The sequence below is a fragment of the Paramisgurnus dabryanus genome, chromosome 10, assembly GCF_030506205.2.
Source record: "Paramisgurnus dabryanus chromosome 10, PD_genome_1.1, whole genome shotgun sequence".
Lineage (NCBI taxonomy): Eukaryota > Metazoa > Chordata > Actinopteri > Cypriniformes > Cobitidae > Paramisgurnus > Paramisgurnus dabryanus.
Window position 1 is genome coordinate 23,233,574 of NC_133346.1, and position 22,190 is coordinate 23,255,763.

A 22,190-nucleotide genomic window follows, 5' to 3' on the forward strand; every position below is an offset into this window, starting at 1 on the left:
GGATCTTCAACGAAGTTGGGGACAATGAAGTTTTCACGTGTGAGCAGCGCCATCTTGTGGAAGGTTTTTGAAGTGCATCCCATGGCTTCATTCAAGGGTCTACATCATTTCTATTACCAAGATGTTGAGATTTGTACACTATTTAACTTGCATTACAAAGCATTAATAAATTATTTTGTAAATGTCCTCAGTCTTGCTTTATTCATCATCACTGGAGGAAGAGGAACTGTGGCCGCCCTTCTTCTTCTTGTGCTCTTATCTTTCTTCTTGTCATTGTCTTTATGCTTTTTATGTTTGTCTTTGTCCTTCCCTTTGTCCTTGTCTTTATGCTCCTTGTCTTTGAAATCACTCTTATCTTTGCTTTTGTCTTTGTCAGTCTTTATCCTTTTTTTTCAAACCCAAATATCCCCTGCACTTCTTTGCCTTCTTCAGACTTTTTCACCTCATCTTCTCCAGCAGGTGCGCTCAGATCGAATGACATGATGAAAGATTTCTGACTCAAACCTGATCGCTTGTAGCTCATTATTTTTTCAGCAGAGTCGATTCATTTTTACTCCCTCAAATCCCAACGCTTCAGAATCGAGGAATCGGTTCTTTTTTAATCGATTCCCAGCACTAGGAACAAACAGAACAGCCCGTCAGACCGGTGACGTGAATGAGATGAGGTGAGATGTGCTGTGCTGTTTTATTAATATTCTGTGTTTGTTATTTTTTAATTACATCTGGACAGTAATGTGATGATCCCTAATGATTTTCTTGAATGCTATTTTGATGTCAAATAAATATTGTAAATTATCTATAGCAGCTGGATTTGCTGGTGAGTTAGCCGGTAGCTAAGCTAAAGCTAATTTAAAAAGCACGTATGGTTTCTTTCATTGAATAATGTTGTTTGAGGCAATGCATTTTTTATTATTATTTGTTTATCACCGTTCACAAAATAAAATTGTGATATAACAACAGAGAAGCTGCTCATGATGTTTATTGTATCTATATGTAGCATTTTCACTGCTACATTACTGATGTTTTCACAAATGTGACTCAGGTAAAGTCATTCTGTTTGTTACATAATGCCAAGAACGTGAAAATATACCCTTAATATCTTTTGCATTGACTAAGTAAGATCATGGCAAAGATTGAAATCAATTGTTGAAATATAAACTTTAAAGCTCCAAATCTTATTATTAGATTATGAGGTTGACCTGTATGTGCGCACAATAACATACCGAATACAACATTTGACACTTTTTGCCTTGGTCCATATAGCATCACTAATAAAGCAAACACATAATATGAATTACATCACAATATAAAAAACAATAATATGAAAGTGCATTTTTCTTTGCATTTGCAAAATGTGTGCTGTTAACAATTAAGTAGGCTATTGTGAGTGCATTGTAGACTACACACTGGATACTGGTGCTCTGTTTGATAATTTTTATGTATGAGAATAGAGCGAACTCCAGTGCAATTGCATTTACTTCCCATAGGCTCCAAATCCTTAAACATTTTTTGTTATTTTTTTGTTTATGTATGTATGTTTTTTACCAGCAGATACAGTTGCTGACCCCTCCATGGGAGAGGCCAGCGATGAGGGGTTTTTACTCGAAGCTGGACTCCTCGTCTTTAGGCACGACCACCATGCCTCTAAATTTGGCTGTAGAGACAGAGAAAGCTCAGGCCCTGCTCCAGACCTTCAGCACTGCCTCTCTGCTAGCCAGCACAGGCCTGGGAGCTTTCTGTTTTCTTGCTGACCACTTTCTGACCCTGCCTTTCATTCAGCACCATCTATGGCTCAGGGCTTTGCTGGACAATGCGGTCCATGGCATAATTGGACTCTGGTCCTGGGCCATTGTGATTGGCTTGAGGAAAAAAAGTGACTTCTATGAAGTCGTTTTGGCTGGGTTCCTGGCCTCTGTCATTGACCTGGATCACTTCTACTTGGCTGGATCATTGTCACTTAAAGTAAGATATCTTTGTTAGTTTTGTTTGGCAGAAGATGAACACCTAAACAGTTTGCTAAATAAAGCTCCAGACTTGTTGATATAATATTTAATATTTAGTTCTAGAAGCCACACACAATGTAATTTTGCCTTTATTTAAAAACAATTACTCATTATAAGAACTACACTACCCACAATCCCCTAGAGAGCTGCTCTGATTCACCAATCAGAGAGGTACCTGTTACCATGGAAGCGTGAACTGTCAGCAGCAACCTCCTACTCACACAAAGCATTGCAAATTATGTAACTAAGTCAGTCTTCCACACTCACAGAAAACTGAAAGCTGCACAATATAACCCTCTGTATTAATGTAGTAGTAGAAAGTTTACAAAACCATATATATTTTTGTTTACATTTTTACCATGCTTTACCTTGATTTGCAATGGTAATAAAAAAATTTGGGGGGAGAGGTTTTGTCTGTATGTCGTGTTTGCACATAAAGAAGATTTGTTTACTTTAGCAGATACAGTCTGGGTTGTAGTATGGCAGATCTCAAATGAATTACTCCTTTCGTCAACTGTACCTTTGTATAGTACAAAGATTTTACTTAAAGTACAGCAATTGATTAAGGCTCTTTAATTTGGAAGGCGGGTCTTCCTTTCTTACATTTGTCATATTATGCATGGGAATTTCTGACACAAATTTCAATAGTAAATGTGTTCTTACTCCAGGATGCTGTGAATCTGCCCCATCGGCCTCCCCTGCACTGCTCCACACTGATCCCAGCACTGTGTTTCTCTCTGCGCCTCCTCATGTGGGCTTGTCGGCTGAAGGACTCCTGGTGTTCCCTGCCCTGGATGCTCTTCATCTCACTGGCCTCGCATCACATACGTGACGGGATTCGTCACGGCCTTTGGATCTGTCCGTTTGGAAACACGGCGCCAATCTCTTACTGGCTCCACGTCACCATCACGGCCACACTGCCCCACCTGTGTTCAGTGCTCATGTATCTGACTGGTACAAGAGACATGATCTCCACCAAACACGGAGTCACCATTGACGTCTGACGTCCGTCTTAACTGTGGTACTTTGTTTCCTATAGCAAAGTTTGACATTGCAAAGAGTTTCCTTATGAGCTCCTTTCATAATTACTATTTATTGTTTTTCTCTATTCCTAATTTGGTTGGTACTAAACTAGTTGGTCAGGCATTAGTATGACATCATGTTAAATTGACTGAGTGTGAATATTTTAAATATGTATGGTGTAGATTGAGGTCGGGGCAAAATGCCTAAAACAATTGTCTTCATACTTTTCAGTCTTTCTTTATATTTAAAATTTTTAGTCAGTGGAACCAAACAAGCATTGTTGCTAAGATTCGACGTAATTGATTAAATACTTAAAACAGTAAAAACCAAGCAAATAATATTTTCTATTATGTATAATTATAGAAATTTCATAATAATTATTCTGCACTAAATAATATAAAAATGGAAAGTTACTACTTTGTAGCGACATAATTTTCCTAAAATATTCTGAAAAGCAAATTTACTATATAAAAACTGCAACACACGAGCTATGTGAACAAAAATAAATAATTAAATTGTTTTTTTATGCAAGGAAGTTTAAGACTTGTAAACTCTAACTTTGTTATTGCATTAGAATTTCAATCAGAGATGATATACATGTATGTAGGCTACTGTAGTCTTATTATTTTTTGTCACTTTGCATAAAAATCATTAAGATATTCACAATGTGGCTTAATATTATAGTGCCAACATAATAATGAATAATTAGTAGGTCACCCAGTCCTAGTGTAGATGGTCTGCATTCACCCAGCAGATTTTAAGGCTTCATCACTGTGTTGTCATTTTTAGCTTTAGTCTATATACGCTTTACACTTGATTAGACAATTGTTGACATTTTATGTATTTTTTCGTTGAGGAACAACTGTAAGACACATGAAGTCTAGGAACAGAATGCAGAATGTTTGTATATTGATGCTATTCATGTATATTTGCAGTTGAAGATTGCAGGTATATTTACTTGATGGATGTCTTTCTCACTTTGGATTTTTTTAACCTTTCACAACCATACCAAGATAATATCTACTTGCTGCCTTGCCACAGGAAGTTATTGTGTATATGAATCCGTTAGTTGTGTTTTATTTATGAACTACTGTGGTCCTCCACTTCAATGTTAACAAATTACAATGCTGTAACACTTTCCTTTATGTACACTCTTAAAAATCAAGGTGCTTCATGAAGGAATAGAATAACCTTTTTTGTCTAAATGGTTCTTTGAGTATCCAAACATGTTTTTTTCCTGTCTAGAACCTTTTTAACCACATTTATTTTTAAGAGTGTACACACATTGCAATTATGTGGACTTCACTGCACAAGGTTTTTTTCTAATCTGTAGTGTGCCATTACATTATTTTAATACCTAAGGTAAGGGAATAAGGGAAATTAATATTATTTGTGTGAAAAGCCATGTTGCTGAAAGCAGCCTGAAAAACCAAATACTCTTGTAATGGAACTGCTGTTGGGCTATACATTCATCTTGGCATTTTTCTTTCAAACTTGACATTGTTAAATATTAGTATTTATAGTACATGAGTTGTTACAGTGGTCATTGTGCTTGTATTTATGACATGTTATTATCAACGCTGTATTTTTTAAACATAGGCTTAGCTTAATTTGACAGTTTATTCATATTTATTATCTCTGTCATAACAGAGAACTGCTTTGAGTTTAAACCATTGAAACGTGTCTGGCGTGTGTATTGATATATATACACAAAATGTTTTGTGAAAAATAGAAAATCCTGCGCATTTATTCAACTTTATGGTGTGTTGGGTGAAGACCCAAATGTCCTTTAAACCTTTAGGGACGCACTTGACCAACGTTTTTTTGTTTTGTTTACTTTATAAGTTTTGTACATTTTATGCATTTTGCACATTTTAATTTAAACGTGTTCATGTGTTGTGTTGTCATGGAATGAAATTTATTTATTAAATTTTCACCGGTTCATTAAAGGAGCATATGGGCTCTTCAGGTTAAACCTCTTTGTTGTTGCTTTGTCATTTTTGGCGGTTTCCCGGACAGGGATTAGACTACTCCTAGACTAAAATTAATGCTATCCAAACTTGCACAGATATATCTTAAAATACATCAGTGCCCTTTGTTTTACCTCAAAATGCACACAAGTAATGTTTTTTTTGTAAGGTATGTTTGTTCAAACTAGTTATATTTACTAATTAAACTAAGGTGTAGGACTGGCTTAAGATAATCCCTGTCCAGGAAACCACCCCTTACAGTCTTAACACAACTTTTAAGAATTGTTTTAAGTCTAAATAAGTTGTTTTTTATTTTCTAGTAACCGCATTTAGACATTAAAATTCACAAAACTTGTGTTCATCTGTAAAGATTATTATGTACAAAACGTGTGTAAATTTCATAATTGGACAAGATTATGTAAAAAATGAATGATGTTTTTAGTGATAGAAACCAGCGTCCCCCTAACTTCCGGGTTGGCCTACAAATATACGTCATCCCTTTAGACAGGCGATTCGACCAATCCCCGTGACTTTCCGCCATTTTGTCAGTTATGGCTAGAGGGGATACAGCTACTGCCAAATCCCGCGAGATGTTGGGTTTAGGGTTAGGTTTGACGGAAGTATAATAGTATTAGGTTGAAAACAGCACTCAACCGGCGATACTTCACGAGATTTTGGCCGTAGCTGTATTCCTTCTAGCCACAACCCACGTTGTCCGACCAACTCCGACAAACAAAACAGTCCGACAAATCAGGAATAGTGGGAGTAACATCGACGATTAACGTGAAAATGGTGAAAATATGCTCGTATGGGACGTGCAACACAGACAGCAGGTACCCAGAAAGCCTGGGCAATATACAATTTTATCCGTTCCCCAAACCTATCACGAACCTGGAGAAGTGTATGAAATGGATAGGTTTGTGTGGACGGCCTCACCATCAACTGAATGTGGACAAGCTGAGAAACCATTCTAAAGCCAAACACATCTATGTGTGCTCAAAGGTAAAACAATTATATATATTTCACATTTTAACCATCACAATGTTTTTTTGACATGTTTTAAAAATGGTCATAATCGAATAAATGCGTTGTTAAAAGCGTAACGTAACTTACCCTGCTGAAAAAAACAACATACCAGCAAGACCAGCATTTGTTGTGTTTTGGTGCTGGTTTGCTAGTGAACGCCAGCCAAACCTAGCCTGGCTCCGCCCTCCTACGTGCTTCCGCTTATTTTTCATTTCGCTTCAACAGTTGAAATGAATGTACGAGAGTCTGGTTATACCAGGCTAAGCCAAACCAGCATCAGAACCAGCATTAACACCAGCTAAACCAGCACCAAACCAGCATTAGCATCAGCTAAACCAGCATTAGCACCAGCATCCCATGCCGGTCATACCAGCAAGACCAGCATATGTTGTGTTTTGGTGCTGGTATGCTGTTTTTTTCAGCAGGGTAGCTAGATAACAGTTGGTTAAACATTAGCAAACCTAGTTTTGCTTGACATTTCCTGTATTCATTTACTTTTAAGATACTCAACTCAAGGCATATTTTAGGATCACTCAAAGTCAATTTCTCTTTTATTTAACTCCAGCACTTCGTTGACGGTCGACCGACACCCGATAACCCTGATCCTCTGCCTGCGTTGACAGATGGCCAAAGCAAACGCGTAAGACGTTCGTCAAAGATGCGAACTGTGTCAGTGCCTCAAAGGAAAATACAACAAGCTGACAGCATTCCAGACAATGTTGAAATCATCAGGTATTTTTCAAAAAGAAAGAGCAATTAATAACAATGCACTCTTATTATTTTATTATTCACATTAATTGTCAAAACCTGGCAAGCATATTATTTTGCAAATATTCATTGCTTATATCTTATTTACAGAGTCGGGTGTGATCAACAAGGTGTTTCCATGGATATTAAAGAAGAGATGGCAACAGAATCATTAATAGAGGACCCCACTACAGAGCAGAGCACTATAGGCATTAAAATTGGTGGGTGTTTTGTTGCAGTGATCACTCAAACTGCATAGGGCTGGTAGGAAATGCTTCAAAAAGAACTCTAGTCTAAGGGCGTTTTCACATTAGCACTTTTGGTGCGCACCCGGGTTCGATTGACATCAGAGTTCGGTACATTTGGATGATGTGAACGCTGTCTTCCGAACTCGGGTGCGCACCCGCGAAACGTACTCGAGTCCGCTTGAAAAGGGTGGTCTGGGGTCCGGTTCATGTGAACTCCAGATCGGTTCGCTGCTAATGTGAGCGCAATCGCACCAAATCGCGGAAGTGAAGCACTGTTAATTACGTATTATATGGAATGTCCCACCAAAACAGACGTGTGTGTTTGTGTGCGTGCACTTACCTTGACAAAAAAATGCATAGAATGCTTGCTTGACTTTTGTTTTTATTTTTTTAAACCTTTGGTTTTGTTTTCAAAGAAATAATACAGAAACGCACTTGCGTCTATCTGGCCCAAACATACTAAAGTCGTTTCGATGACAACGGTCTGTCCGCCGACGTCAATTTTTGCGGAGGCATGGGGAGGGGGAATCAATCGAACTCGGGTTCAGACCAGGCAATCGCACCAAATGTGAAACCGTCCTTAGTCTAGTTTAGCCCCCCCCCCACATTTCTGCATTGAAGTGAATGTGATCCAGATGGTAGTCATTGTCACATTTCACATACAAAAAAAAAAATGCACCATGGCATCCCTGTTATCCACTTTGTGAAGGTACTCATGACATATCTGCAGCATATACGCGAATACAGATATATCTGCGACAGGCTCCTATCGGCGGCTGATATTGACAAAATGATAAATCGGTCAGGCTCTAGTGTTTATAAAACACTAGTTCTTATCGTTTCACTTTTATGTTTACAGAGCACACGGATGACCAACCCCAGATGAGAGTAAAACAAGAAGAAGAAGAAGAAGAAGAAGTGGAAAGACTGAAGGCTCTTCTTGCTGAAAAAGAACAAGAAAATGACCTGCTAAGGGAGAAAATACGAGCTTTTCAGGCAACTTACCCATTAACACCAGAGATCATAAATAACAGCAGTGTCCCTAACTACTTCAGACACTGCACTGGGTTCACTTACGATGAGTTTAACAAACTGTGCAAATTTTTCAGATTACCATATAAAAAAACGGTCCCACAAACACACATCCCGTCATATGATAAACTGAACGGGTACATCCGCCTTATGCCTTTACGTCAACAGTTTCTACTTGTGCTTATAAAACTAAGACAAAACTTCCATGTTAAAGACCTTGCTTTCAAATTTCAAATTGATATGCAAATCATCAGCACTTTATTCAGTTCATGGATTGACTTCATGTATGACAGGCTAGGTAGTGAGCCTGTCTGGTCACACAGGGACATCATAGCAAAAAACATGCCAGACGACTACAAAGCAGAATTTCCAACAACTTTTGCAATTCTTGATTGCGCAGAGATAAAGATAGAGAAACCCAGCTCATTGTTAGTGCAAAATCAGACTTATTCAACTTATAAGCCTACAAACACATTGAAGTCTTTAATAGCCTGTGACCCTTGTGGCTCCATTATGTTTGCGTCTACACTTTACCCGGGAACCATTTCTAACCAAGAGCTATTTAGACAGAGCAAAATCAAAGATTTACTGGAAGATCTGCATCAGCGTGGCTACCTTAAGGATGGTGATGGGCTTATGGTGGATAAAGGGTTTCTGATTGAGAATAATGTGAAGGAGCTTGGCTTTATACTAAACATTCCTCCATTAGCAAATCTTCAAATGCCAGTCTCGGATGTTGAGATGACAAAGAAAATAGCGGAACACCGAGTGCATGTAGAAAGAGCAATAGCCAAAGTCCAAAAATTTAAAATAGTATCTGGTCAGATCTCTAATTCTATGTTAGAAAATATAAATCGGATATGGTTTGTGGTGTGCATGTTGTCTAATTTTCAACAACACATCATTCAGGCATAGGTTGCACAACAAAAATATATATTTTATAGAATGCTATAACTGGACAGTTGACGGCACCCATTTACTTCCTTTAACTTATGTGGCCATGATTTCTGTTTGTTATTTAAACTATTTTGCATTTTGTATCCCATCTTTAACAATCCAAACGTGTATATTTTTATATTTTCTTGTTATATTGTAAATATTTTGTGTAATAAACTGGCTGCCCACAAATCAGTTCCACTATTTCCAGAAAAACAATTGTGATTTTTCTAACTAGGATACCATGCACGCTTAATATTAAATTGATAAGTTCTCAAGTAAATAATCAAGTATAAAATAAGAACAGAGAAACAAAATAAAATATGAACGATAAGTACAAAGTCAACATGCATACAGTGCTTTAATGAGGTACGGTTTGTTTTTTTGATGAACACTGACAGCTGAAACTTATACAGGAATGCATGGATCCAATAACCACACGTCCAAAACTACCTTTTCCCTAAAATGCATTATATAACAGTCTATGTGTTGCTGATATTTTGCTGATGGAGTGTATGTGTGCGTTCAAGTGCAAAACCTGAAGAGAGAAAGGCGTGCTGTCTTTTATCTGTATCAAGTTTTAATCCATCACTGCTTTACCTGGTAGCTCAAAGCATTTCACCTATGCTACTTCTAATAGTGGCCTGTTTGCTAAGTAGCTCATAGATGTCCCTGTCAATCCTTTCAGTAACTTCAAATCCTTATCTGTCACTTCAGACAAAGCCTGCAATGTACAAAATTCATGTCTACTTGTCTCATAAATGTCCAGATAACTGGTACTCCAAAGCCACAGTAAATTACATGACTTGTCATATTTCATTATTTATAAGGCATTAAAAACAACCTATCATTGCTGTAGTGACAGAAGATAGATTTCCATTTTCTGTTTGCCTTCGCCACCACAATATCTGTTACTGGCAGCTGTCTTATTTTTCTGCTGTGGAGGACTAAGCTGACATACTACCAATATTTCTGGCTTTACAGGGTTGTGGCTAGAAGGGATACAGCTACAGACAAAATTTCACTGTTTTCATCCTGATCCTACCCCCCAAATTTAACATTAAAGGGACACTTCACCCATTTGCATTAAGCTTTGTATAGTTAGAACCCCAGACATGTTTTTGAATGGTCATGCATCATTTCCTCAGTTGCCGCTGAGACAGGAGAAATACAGATTTCAGTGTTGCACTTCCTTCTTTCAATGATGTAAAAATCATCATTTTGCATCATTGAAAGAAGGAAGTGCAATGTCTTTGTTGAGGGAGTGAGACTACAAACACCCCTTTTCTCGGTCAAATAGGCACCAAATTCTAAATGTATGTTACATTTCGACTACAAATATGACACACTTTCAATAAAGATTAATGTTTCTACGGGTGAAATGCTCCTTTAAACCCAACATTACATGGGATTTAGGCAGTAGGTGCATCTTATCTTAATATATATCAGTGCCTTTGTTTTGTCTCAAGATGCACACCAATGTTGTTTTTCGTAAGGTATGTTTGAAACTAAAAACTATATGAATGTCCTAAAACAACTAAGGCCTAGTCCTGGATAGGGCTGGGCAAAAAAATCGATTTTTCGATTAATCGTTTTTTAAAACGTGGTCGATTCAGAATCGATTCTCAAAGAGCAGAATCGATTTTTTTCTTTCATATTTATTTCTGCAGACATTGAACGAAAGATTAACATTAATCGAATTACTAGTCTTCTTCACTAGATGTCACCCTCTTTTTTGTCTAGCGCATGTTACCAAGGAGCAAGAGGCAAGCCTGTCATTCATTAATTCAGTGCTTAAAATGGCGGTTTCAGGTGCTTCATCGATTTTATTAATTACCTACTTGTAACCTGCTGTTCACTGTTCTTTTTATTAATATAGTATTTGAATTAAATCTATATTCATTTAATAGAGTATAAATAGAGTTGAATAGAGTATAAAAACCGGTCCGAGAACCAGAATCGGAAATTGAATCGAGAATCGAAATCGAATCGATTTGGTAGCTTGTGAATCGAAATCGAATCGATCTGGAAAATCTGAATCGATACCCAGCCCTAGTCCTGGATTAATCTAAACCCTGTATGAGAAACTACCCCTTTGTTAATTTAGTACAAATTTAGTGTGTGAAAATAGTTTATTTACTAAGTGTACCTAAAGTGTATTTTAGTGTCTGGGTTCCTTAAAATTATTGGAGCAAACAATAATGAATTATTTCTGGCCATGTGTACCCAGTATTTCTTTTCACATAAATGAATAGTGTATAAGTTAATATATGTGTACAATGAAACTTTTGCATTATAGTGCAAACACACCACTAGGTGTCAGTATAATACAACTAAAACTTTTAAAACCAATACATGCAACAAAAAGTACTTTATATACTGTATGTGTACATGAATGATATGAATAAAATGTTATTCATTTAAATGTATATATAAATGACATGTATAATTATATCAAAAGAAATGAGATAAAAATACACGAGTGCACCTTTAAAGAGTCTTTTTTTATTCTTCATGCTTGCAAGACTCAAAAACATGCAAAATCTTTACCTGTTACCTTGTTTGGTCATAGCCTTAAATTATAATACTGGCTTTATTTCTAACTACTAGCCTGCCAAACTGTTGATAGACTACAGAGTCCAGACCGACTTTATATGACACAGTCAGTCATTAAGGCGAAAACATCACCTGAAACGGGATAATCGATGCATTCATCCGTATCATGAATTATTCAGATGAACATACAAAAAGGTCAATATTATGACTGTTAGGAATGTGATAAATATATGATTTAATAAACCCCACAGATTACAAATCCCCACTCAAACACTAATTGTTTTTGGCAGTGGCTCGGATGTGTAATACTACCTCTGCTGTGTAAATTCAACTAGCAAATAAATATTTGATGCCTAATTTTCATAATTAAATATTTGTAGCATGAGTAATGGATGTGCTGCTGAATTTTCAACTAAACGTGGCCATATCAGTGAACAGATTCATATCATCCTGTGTCACTTTCATTTAAAAGACTATAGAGACTTTTAAGAAATTGGTTCAGAGATTACATTTGTAATGTAATTTGTATTAGATAGAGTGGACCAAAAATTGCATTTGTAAAGTCTGTAAATCTTTAACATCCCTAATGTTCGATAGTAAAATAAAATTGAATAACATTTCATTAGATTGAAGTCTATTTGTGATGACAAAAATCTAAATACATTTGTGAGATTAAAGTTTGCTATTTAAAAACTTCAAATCAGAACAAATATTTTTTTTCTTTTGATAAAATATTTTTATTTCACAAAAATATGAACAAAATAACAAAACAGCTTATGTTGTAAGGGATATATATATATATATATATATATATATATATATATATATATATATATATATATATATACTATGTACATATGTTGTGGAAGTGTTCAAGCCTACCCTATTTAACAGGCAACAATAGTCCAAAATTTTTGATCTGCCCAATTAGGTCTGGATTTTACATCAGGCATGCAAAGCAAAAGTAAACACATGAAAAACACATGAAAGAGCAGATGGGAACATACACACATTTATATACAGGAGCTTGTCCTGCTTCGAATATACTGTCTCTCCACTCCAGCCAACATTATTTCTAATTATAATTAAGGTTGTTTCTTCTGGACACTTGCATCAGAGAAATTCAAAATATGTTGATGCAAGATTGAATGGTTGGAGTGGAGTGACCATAACTGCACATCAGGCTAAAACACCAATAATAAGTCAGTGTACAATATAGGTGTAAAATATTTTTTTACACATTGCATATGCTTTACTAAATGTTCATGACATCAAATAAAAATATAGCATAATATGCCAAATTATCAAATTATGAAACAAAAGGATAACATCAAGCTGACAGTCTTGTGTATATTCTGGGGCATGTGATATGTTATCGTGATTTATACTGAATCAAAAGTCAGTATGAATGTTTCTTTTATCACAAAACCTCAAATTACCATCATAACACCAACCCAAATCTTTACACTTTTAAAATGCACATTTAAATGTAAATACAGCCCACATGCCCAAAACAAATTTAATTGGAACAGATGAGAGGGAACAAAAACATCATCAACTAAATCTCAAAACCTGTATTACATGAACAAATACGTTTCTTTCCTGTTCATATTTCCCAAAAAATCTGCTGGTACAGAAAATGTAAGATTTTAAAGGGAAATCTCATAAGAGCACCAATCTTTTAGACCAGTATCAGCATAAATACTGTAGTGCTGAAATATAAGTGCTGGTGGAATATAGTAAAGGCACAAATAACAGACGTTATGAGCAAATGTCGCAAGTATGCGTGGAGAAGCAAAAAAATGTGTCTTGACAGACATCTTGAGTCAATTTTACAACAGGGTATCACAGTGAAATCCTAATACAAAAGTTATTTTTATTGCACAGAGAAAGAACAAAATATCGAATATTGTATGAAAGCCAATAAGAAATTTGTGTTTAAGTATGAGGTCAGCAGCACCATCAAAAATACACCGGGGAGAGTGAGATCATGTTAACAGATGGTAACTGATGTCAGAAAGGCCCATAATGTCCCTGGATGGGGCAACTGTGATTATTTTAGTTTGTACCTAAAGGACGACTACAGTAAAAATAATAAATTTTGTCTAGGGATGCACCAATGGATAATTGGTATCGGGAGATTTTAAAAAGCAGACATTGGCCGTTTGTAGTTTTTACGTTCTGCACTTCTAGGATTTCACAAAATAATGATTAGAAACAAGAAGGTATCTGTAGATCGGTACATTTTGCATCGGTGCATCCTTGATCATCTTTGTGATCTATAAAAATGACACAATTTGAGCTTTATATCACTGGAGAGAATGTACACCAGAAAAATATGCTGAATAAAAGTTTTCTATACAATATAACTGCATAAAAGTATAACAATATATATTTGTAGATAAGCTTCAATAATATATCGCAAATCCGTATTAGCTTCAACATAGAAATATATCAGAAGATTGATGATATAAACAAATCACCTCACATATGTCCATATATGACACTGTAAGACTGATTTACATTCATGTCTTGATTCAATGCGCTGAATATGGCAATTTTCTTCTTTCAAAAAATCCATTTCAACAAAATGCATTCATTCTGTAAAAGGTCTCTGCTAGCTCACCAAAGGTTGCTGTGAAACTGCGTATCTCCTGTATTGATGATCATGCTGGCATATTATATTTTGAAGACTGAACATTTTTATAGTTGCGGAGCACGCTTGTCTGACTGAAAACAATCAATGATCGATTGAGAATATATCCACCTGTTGCGAAATAGTTTGTCCATTGTGGAGTGTCAGAAAAGCAAACATTGTGTCATCCAAAAACAGCAGCTGTCTCAAAAACACTGTTTTCTCCATAATGCCCAGTGTGCACCACAAATCCAGCCCACTGCAAAGCCTTTTCACAGCATTCAGGTGTCACAATGGACTATAGAAAAGCAAGAGTCATAAAAAAATATACTATGTGGAATATAAATTTGAATTGTCCAAGAGTTTGGCTTAGATCAGAGAGAAGTAAAGAAAGAACTTATTGTGTTTTTCTAATGCATTGTGCTACATTATCGAGCTGTACATGTTCACAGTTCATAGGACTCGAAGCTTGGCTGAAAGGAGCCCATCCCCTGAGCAGCGAGAGGAGAGGTGGATTGTGGGCATTGTAGTCAGTCAGTGTCGCAGAGGCAGTTGTGGTGATTCCCTATCATGATGCCCTATGAGGGCCGAATTGGGGAGAATTCTTGTCAACTTCTCAAATCTAGTAAAGGAAATGAAAGGAAATCATTATTCTGTCATACATGTCATTTTATGATCAAGAGCCAACTAGATATTACTCAAAACCCTTTTATGTTTCAGTAAAGAAAAGCATAAGTGTTTGTAACAACATAAAAGTGAGAAAAATTGTGATGCAAGAGCCTCTGCTTGCTTATAATCTACTGATGTTTAATACAAACCAGATAACTGTCGTATAAATCATCATGTTTATATATTAAGATTTTTCCCATTGAGCCACAAATATAGATCAAAAGATATGTAGCACACTTCAAAGCGACACGCGCTCTTCATCTCAGCCTTTAATAAACAAGCCTGTAAACTCTCTATTACTATAAATGGACACATTGCCAACTGTGCTATGGTATTAATAAGCGGCCTTTGTTCACTTGACTAATGGGATTTTTGAGAAGTCTTTCTGCTACGCACACATCGTAAAATCATTCTTACAGAATTACATAATCGTTTCAATGCTAGTCTACACAAGAATTTATACAGTAATTTATCATTTGGCATTTTTGAATGAGCCCTGAGTTATTTAGTTATTTATCCACTGTACAAAATTTTTGAATGCCTTACATTTTTAAGTCTTTCCCGGCATCGTTTTTATGTTTTTAGAGCCAGCGCCAGCATTTTTTTAATGATTTTTACAAAAGTGTAATGCCTTCCAGAAAATGTTCGTCTTTAAATATATAAACATACAATATATCCAATGAAAGAACAGACCCTCTGCTTAAAAAAATATGGGTAGGTTTCTTCAAAAAGGCCAATTTTTTTGGAAAAAGCTGATATAATTGCATTTTTGTGAAGACTTTTGATAGAGATCAGATTCAGAAAAATGATCAAAACATACACTGCGTGTGAACTGTTTGACCTAAGGGATTGCTTCCAGGTTTTATAAGTTGTGTAAGAGCGCCATCTGGTGGATAACAGCAGAAACATGGATTGCCGGAAAAACTAATCACTGGCAGGTAAGCCTTTTCTCTTAGTTGACAAGTTAACTCATCAATGACTGGGAAAGATTTAAGTATAGCTATCTACACTTTAAAAAATGCTGGGTTATTTTCAACCCAGCGTTTGGTTAAAAAAGGGACAAACCCATTGTGTTGTAATGCGAACCTATGCTGAGTTGCTTCAGCCCAAAATGCTGGGTTGTTTGAACCCATAGTTGCGTCAAAAATATTAACATTTTCTGGGTTAATTTAAAAAAATAATGTGTTTTTAGCTGCATCTAGGGGTGAGATTGAGAATTGCAAATAACCTCAATTTCACAATGAGAAGCTACGGTAACTGCCACAGGACAAAACCCGGAATACACTATACGATTTTTGTCTGTCCCAGACGAAAGATTGCCATTGAGATCGCAATTTCTGTGATGGTGGCTTTAAGGACGACCGCTTTCCTGTTCTTGCATGCAAAGATAGCCAACAATAGTTTTCTGACACTATCAGAAATTATGTAAGATCTTCGCACAGGGTTTGCTGCTATGACTTGCGTACCGGTATTTGTTTACCACTAGCACATGCTGGTGACGTTGCACTAACGTGTGATGCAGCCGTCGAAGCCTCAGATTCAATAGGTGTCATCATTTTACAGTCTACATTAGAGGTCCCCAACCACTGGGCCATGACCCGGTACCCATGGATTACAGTTTTCCGTCGCTAGACGGATTTCCGTCAATTGAAAAATTATTAAATTCACTTTTCATAAAGACGACGTGTATTCACCTTTTTAAGTGGGATGTGATCAAAGCCTGGAGTGGAGCCAAATCACTTTCCTCTATCCACTGTAAGTGTTCTGTAATCACTAAGCACCGGATCCACTCCGGGTTTTCTGGCTGTATCACGTTAAGCTGAGGTAAAACTTTATTTCAGCTAGCATGGACAAACTTATAATGCAGGAAGGCTCCGATGTTTTGGAGATCGATAAAGGTGTAAAAGACCTGGAGATTGCATTGGCTTAGCGAAATGATGAAGATTGGCAAGGCTTATAGTTCGTGGGCTAAGAAAACCAAAAAAGCCAGGTAACTTGCATGTCTTTGCACAGTATGACTAGGGGTCCTGTATTTTGGGGGTAAATGATTTCTCCCGTACATGATCACCCGCGTCCTGTTTTTCATTGCTATGCTGATCTAACCAGTGGCTGATACAACGGGTTTGTTAAACTCGTGGGTAAACTTCATGTGGCGCCATAAGAACCAGGAGGCAGATGACATCCAAATCCCGTGAGAGCGATTCGAGGAATCATAAGAGGAGACTGCTTCCGAAATGCTCTCGCGGGACTTTGATGTCAACCACATGTCGGTTCTTGCAGTTGCATTTGCGTGTGGTCACAAAAACGTAACATTTGTACATATATTTAAGCACCGCAGTTTAAAAACAAGTGATTTAAGCCATTCAAAGTCAAACAACAGTGCTAAATGCGGACGCTGTTTCTGTGTCAGATAGGCACGCAAAGCCGCGCATTCGTTTCTCATTGTGTGAGTATTTTTGCCGCTTTATTGGCCTTAAATAAACATATGCGTCAAAAATCCAGTCTTTGCAAATATCCTCATATAAACACGACCATTTAGGTCTTAGGATAAAGTAAACAGTAGAAACATTGCGCACAAAATAGCACATCAGCGCTGCCTCTATTGTAACATAATATTTGTTGATAAAGGTACAGTCATTCATTTTACATCTTTCACTATGGTTACAGACATCCTGTGCGTATTGTACACGAGTTTGACTCGAGTTACTAGTTTAGGATTTATATTCATACATAACGTTACTGTGACGTTAAGCTGTTTTGTGAACAGAACAGACCCTGGATTATTCGTTTATGTGTACTGAATAATATGATATGAAAAAGTTGTATTTGTTCACATTAGTAAATGCATTATATAACATGAACAAACAATGAAAATATAGAGTATATAAGCATTCTTGTTTATGTCATTACAGTAATTGACGGTAGTTTATGGTGCATTCACTAATGTTAACAGTTTCAACTTTGATTTAAAAAAATATTAGTAAATGCTCAAATTAATACATTTACAATTAATTAATTCATAAATAATTAATAAAAGTTTCTCATTAAAGGTGGTGATATTCATGTTTTCTTTTTATATAGTGAGTTATTTAGCTGTTTCGCCTTAATCTGAAATTCCCTGCAAACTACAGCTACCTATATACCACAGGAGACTTTAATATGGAATTAATGGCAAAAAATCTCCCCTTAAAATGTTATTGGTCTCGCCTACATAAAGTGTTAGTTAAAGGAATATGACTTGGCCTGAAAAAAATTTCAGTCAGAAGAATTTTTTTCACTTTAATCCCTGGGTACCGTATTGCTGTCATTCGAGTTTGAGCATACAGTACTTCTAAAACACGATCTTGCATGCTTGTCGTACTCAAGTTAAAACGATCCATGCCGCACAGTCTGATAAGTTAATGATCTTATAGGAGTGCAAAAATCCTGCAGTGTATCCCGGGCTTAAGACAACGTAGGGATGAAACGTGCTCTGTAAAGCAGTTTGTCCATTTAGGGCTACAATAGAAATATGGCATCGTCTTCCATTTAAGGGGACCCGTGGTGTATAGAGATAAAATGGCTCATTCGAAGGTAATAAAACATTACATTATGTAAGGTCATACTGTACATTGCACGTTTAGCCCAACATCTGGCTTTGTCCCTTTTTGACCAACGCTGCATTTAAAATAACCCAGCATTTTGGGTTGAAACATCAACTCAGCATAGGTTCATATTACAACCCAATGCATTTTTAGAGTGTATACTAGTGAGGAGTTGCTGTGACTTTTAAAATGAAGTTTAAATAGGTTATAGGCTACTGCAAATTTCCCTCTGTTACATAAAACAACCTGCCCACAACGTAACACGTGACATTTCTGCGCCGCGCACGTCCACACATTAGCGAACATACTGCACCGGCCGCTGCTGTGCATTCATCAGAAGCTGTGAAGGACCAGCGGTTCACCTCGCATGCGATTCGCGGATTAATATGCAATTTAAATAGGGTAAGTTTATCATTAACGTGTTTCTAAGGCTTCCAAATGTTTAAATGGTTAAACAATTTAACCACAAAAAGGCGCTAAAGTGAGCAGCGGTTAAATGTGTCCGGTCCAGCTCCAGTCAGGTCCAGAGATGCGCTACTGTGTGTCATATTGTAGTCCATTAACATATATTTGCTGAATAGAGCAACAAAAAAAAAACGTAACGTTTTTATGTGAAGCGAAGTGACAGTTTATGCTGCATCTTCTTCCTGAAGCGCTGTTTGGATTCGCCCTCTGCCTGTGTGTGAGCATGCGTTTAAGTGCCCTCAGTAGTGCACATTGGAGAGAAGTGTTTCAAAAAGTAAGCCAACATAAAATCTTTCTTTTCTTGACAAGGCACATACACACAAAATGATCTCACATTATTCTTTTTCTAATAAAAACATTTGTTTATGTCTTACCCTACTTAAGTCAGTGTCATTAATGTTAAAGGGGCCATGACATGAAAATCTGACTTTTTCCATGTTTAAGTGCTATGATTGGGTCCCTAGTGATGCTATCAACCTAGAAAATTTGAAAAAGATCAACCCAGTAACTTAGTTTTGGTAAACCATTCTCTACAAGCACATGAAAAAATAGGTCGTTGAAATTTGGCTCTCCTTATGATGTCATAAGGAGCTCTTATTATAATAATCCAACCCCTTAATCCAACCACAGCACTGCCATTTAGTGCAGAGAGAAAATAATTCACAGAACAATTGAGTTTCAATTTCAACAAACCCCCATCATTGTGATCAGTGTTTGCACTTGATCTGCACATGTGCATTTTAGAGGACACACCCAAAAATGGCACATTTTTGCACACACCTACATAGTGGCAATTTTATCATGCTATAATAAATTATTGATATGGTATTTTGAGCTAAAACTTCACACATGTGCTCTGGGGACACCAAAGATGTATTTGACATCTTAAAAAAGTCCTGTGACATGGGCCCTTTAATCAAACAACCAAAGACAAACAGAAAATCACTTCTGTTGCTCTAAAAATAATAATATTTAATTTGTACAATAAAGAACGTGTTATTATTCATTTAATTCGATTTCTGTACCTAATGCTAATTTTAAACCTTACTTAATGTACAACTTTGTTCTTTTTTTATAAATGTTTGTAATTTCTTTATTTGTTATTAGAGTTTTATTTGTTACAATGAGACTTGAGACTTGACTTGGACTCTAGCATGGAGACTTGAGACTTGACTTGGACTCGAGCTCAGAGACTTGTGAGCATCACTGACTTAAGGTAACCAGGATTTATTTTTACAGTTTATACTTATAATCGACAACCGAATTTCCTCAACTTGGGTAATTTCCTTAGGAGACAGCTAAATTTGTACACAATTCCAAACTTTTGACCTCCAGTGTAAGTACACGGCTTTGGTGTCTTTAACAGAGAGCAGGTAGTTAGGTAAAACATCAAGCCTATCCATAAATGGACCTTATAGCGTACATTTCCTTCACTGTGTTTGAATTAAGAGGGGCGACTGGCCAACAGTGCAGACTCCAGACGCCTGTTCTCACTCACTTTAGATCGGTATGGACTTCATCTTCACCATGGAGGTCAGTTCCTGATTCTTCACATTGTCCTGCTTTCTATGTCTCACCCTGAAAAGGAACAATTAGGAACACGGCAGATGTTTTACAATTTCTGTTAAAAGATTTCTTAATGAAATATAGATGCATGTAATGAAGCATAGTGCTCACCATAGAAGTGCTATGATGGTCAATAACACAGCCACCATAAAGGCTGCAAACAGGCACAGCATAACCAACAACCCAAAACCTTCGTTCTGATCTATTGATGAATCTGAGGACGAGAAATGAACAGATATTAACATTACTTCTTAATGGATGCATTTTTTTAAATATTGCAAATATTACTGCTATTAAAACTGGAATATAAAATTATGTCAAGAAACAAAAAAAAAAAAAAACATTACAAAGTTTGTTCACATTGCATGTTAAGTGTTTTTAACTAATATATTACATTTAAAGTATCTGCATGCACACTTCACCCTAACCCTGAACCCATCCCTAACCATAAACCATCCCAGAACAACAAATATGTGACCCAGTATCATTTTATTTTTTTTGTGAATTGCTGTTCTACATCAACATCATCCTACATAAAGAACATTGTTATCTTTAATATTGAGTGAGTAAGATCATGTCAAAGATTTAAATCCGTGTGAAATAAATTATTAAAATCAAAATTTGATGCTATAAATCTTAACATTACATTATGAGGCTTTAGTCTGGACAGTGTTATATATGTACACCAGAAGTAAAATGCAATGAATGGTTTTCTCTTGGGTCAGAAAACAGTAGCTAAAGCTTGTAGTTTTACAAAAACTGTATTTTTCCTAGTGCCTTTGTTAAAGTACTTTCAACCCAATGCTTTAACAGACAAAATATGATCCTGGATACAGCGAGGACACATTCTGGATAACTATACAGAGCAATGAATATGAACGGGCCTGGAAGTATTTAGCCAATTAAATGAACAATGAGTCGTTCAGCCACGTGACAGTATTTTGGAAGGCTGTTAGACTTTGATTGGTCAAAGCAGGAAGGTGGGGAAAGCGCCGCCTTCCATACTCAACTCCAAACCATCTGGATAAAGTTTAGAGGGAAAAAAATTGGATAAAATCTTAAAGAGATTAAACACGCAGTATCAGATGAGCGTGCTCTGCCAAGACTTCTCAGTTATTATGGGAAAAGGTATAACGTTAAAAAGAGAAGAAAAGCAAGCACTTGCATTTGCCGAATAAAAAGAAACTCTTTGAAATAATCTATAGTTATTTATAGTGTAGGAAATGTTAAATACCTGGAGACTTGTCTGTTGTTCTGACTGGAAATGAATTGACGAATGGAATATTCGATGATTCTTCTGTCGGCTCTAAAATATATATATTTCAACATTATTCATTTTAATTAAATATAAAAAATATAATGAAACATTCAATTGCTTCTGAAGTATTAATGACAGTCATATCAGAATAACATCAACACATGTCAAAAGTGTCCACTTGAATAAAAATTTTAGATTTAAAAGGCTCTTCATGGAAGCAGACAGCCCAATAAAAAGCTAGGAACTTTTATTTTGAAGTGTTTACAGGACTTTTCTCTGCTTCCACCATCATGTGTGTAGGTTTTTCTATCATAGATGTAAATAAGTTGTTAGATGAGAATTCTTACGGTCAAACATTCAGCAGGACAAAACTCATGGTCATTTATTTGCAATGTCTTTATTCCAAGTAGGTCTAAGTATCATGGCTGATTTGTTGAGGACATGCATAATTCATTCATGATGTCAGATTAAA

The 22,190-nt window shown here is 36.3% G+C and overlaps 3 protein-coding genes across 5 annotated transcripts in view; 2 read left to right on the forward strand and 1 right to left on the reverse strand.

Moving 5' to 3' along the window:
• On the forward strand, nt 1-5,001 carry tmem267 (transmembrane protein 267). Of its 2 annotated transcripts, none has more exons than XM_065290237.2 (3): nt 1-665; nt 1,549-1,962; nt 2,672-5,001. In XM_065290237.2, exons 2-3 carry the CDS (start codon nt 1,588-1,590, stop codon nt 3,005-3,007), a joined length of 711 nt encoding a protein of 236 aa, XP_065146309.1. In that variant the 5' UTR covers nt 1-665; nt 1,549-1,587; the 3' UTR covers nt 3,008-5,001. The 2 variants fall into 2 exon arrangements, with proteins under 2 accessions (XP_065146309.1, XP_065146310.1); XM_065290238.2 differs by having other exon boundaries at nt 1,552-1,962.
• A 644-nt stretch (nt 5,002-5,645) lies between these two features.
• On the forward strand, nt 5,646-11,462 carry LOC135779510 (uncharacterized). Its single transcript, XM_065290236.1, has 4 exons — nt 5,646-5,998; nt 6,588-6,754; nt 6,881-6,990; nt 7,877-11,462. The coding sequence occupies exons 1-4, from the start codon at nt 5,786-5,788 to the stop codon at nt 8,962-8,964; spliced, it is 1,578 nt and encodes a 525-aa protein (XP_065146308.1). The 5' UTR covers nt 5,646-5,785; the 3' UTR covers nt 8,965-11,462.
• A 1,168-nt stretch (nt 11,463-12,630) lies between these two features.
• The window catches only part of il11ra (interleukin 11 receptor subunit alpha), a 61,261-nt gene continuing 51,701 nt past the window's right edge, over nt 12,631-22,190 (reverse strand). For both annotated transcript variants that reach the window (XM_065290233.1, XM_065290234.2), the window contains exons 9-12: nt 21,695-21,766; nt 20,572-20,674; nt 20,393-20,472; nt 12,631-14,798 (exon numbers count right to left, since the gene is read on the reverse strand). In XM_065290233.1, coding sequence (XP_065146305.1) covers nt 20,394-20,472; nt 20,572-20,674; nt 21,695-21,766 — 254 coding nt within the window. In that variant the 3' untranslated portion in view covers nt 12,631-14,798; nt 20,393. The remainder of the gene's footprint in view (nt 14,799-20,392; nt 20,473-20,571; nt 20,675-21,694; nt 21,767-22,190) is intronic.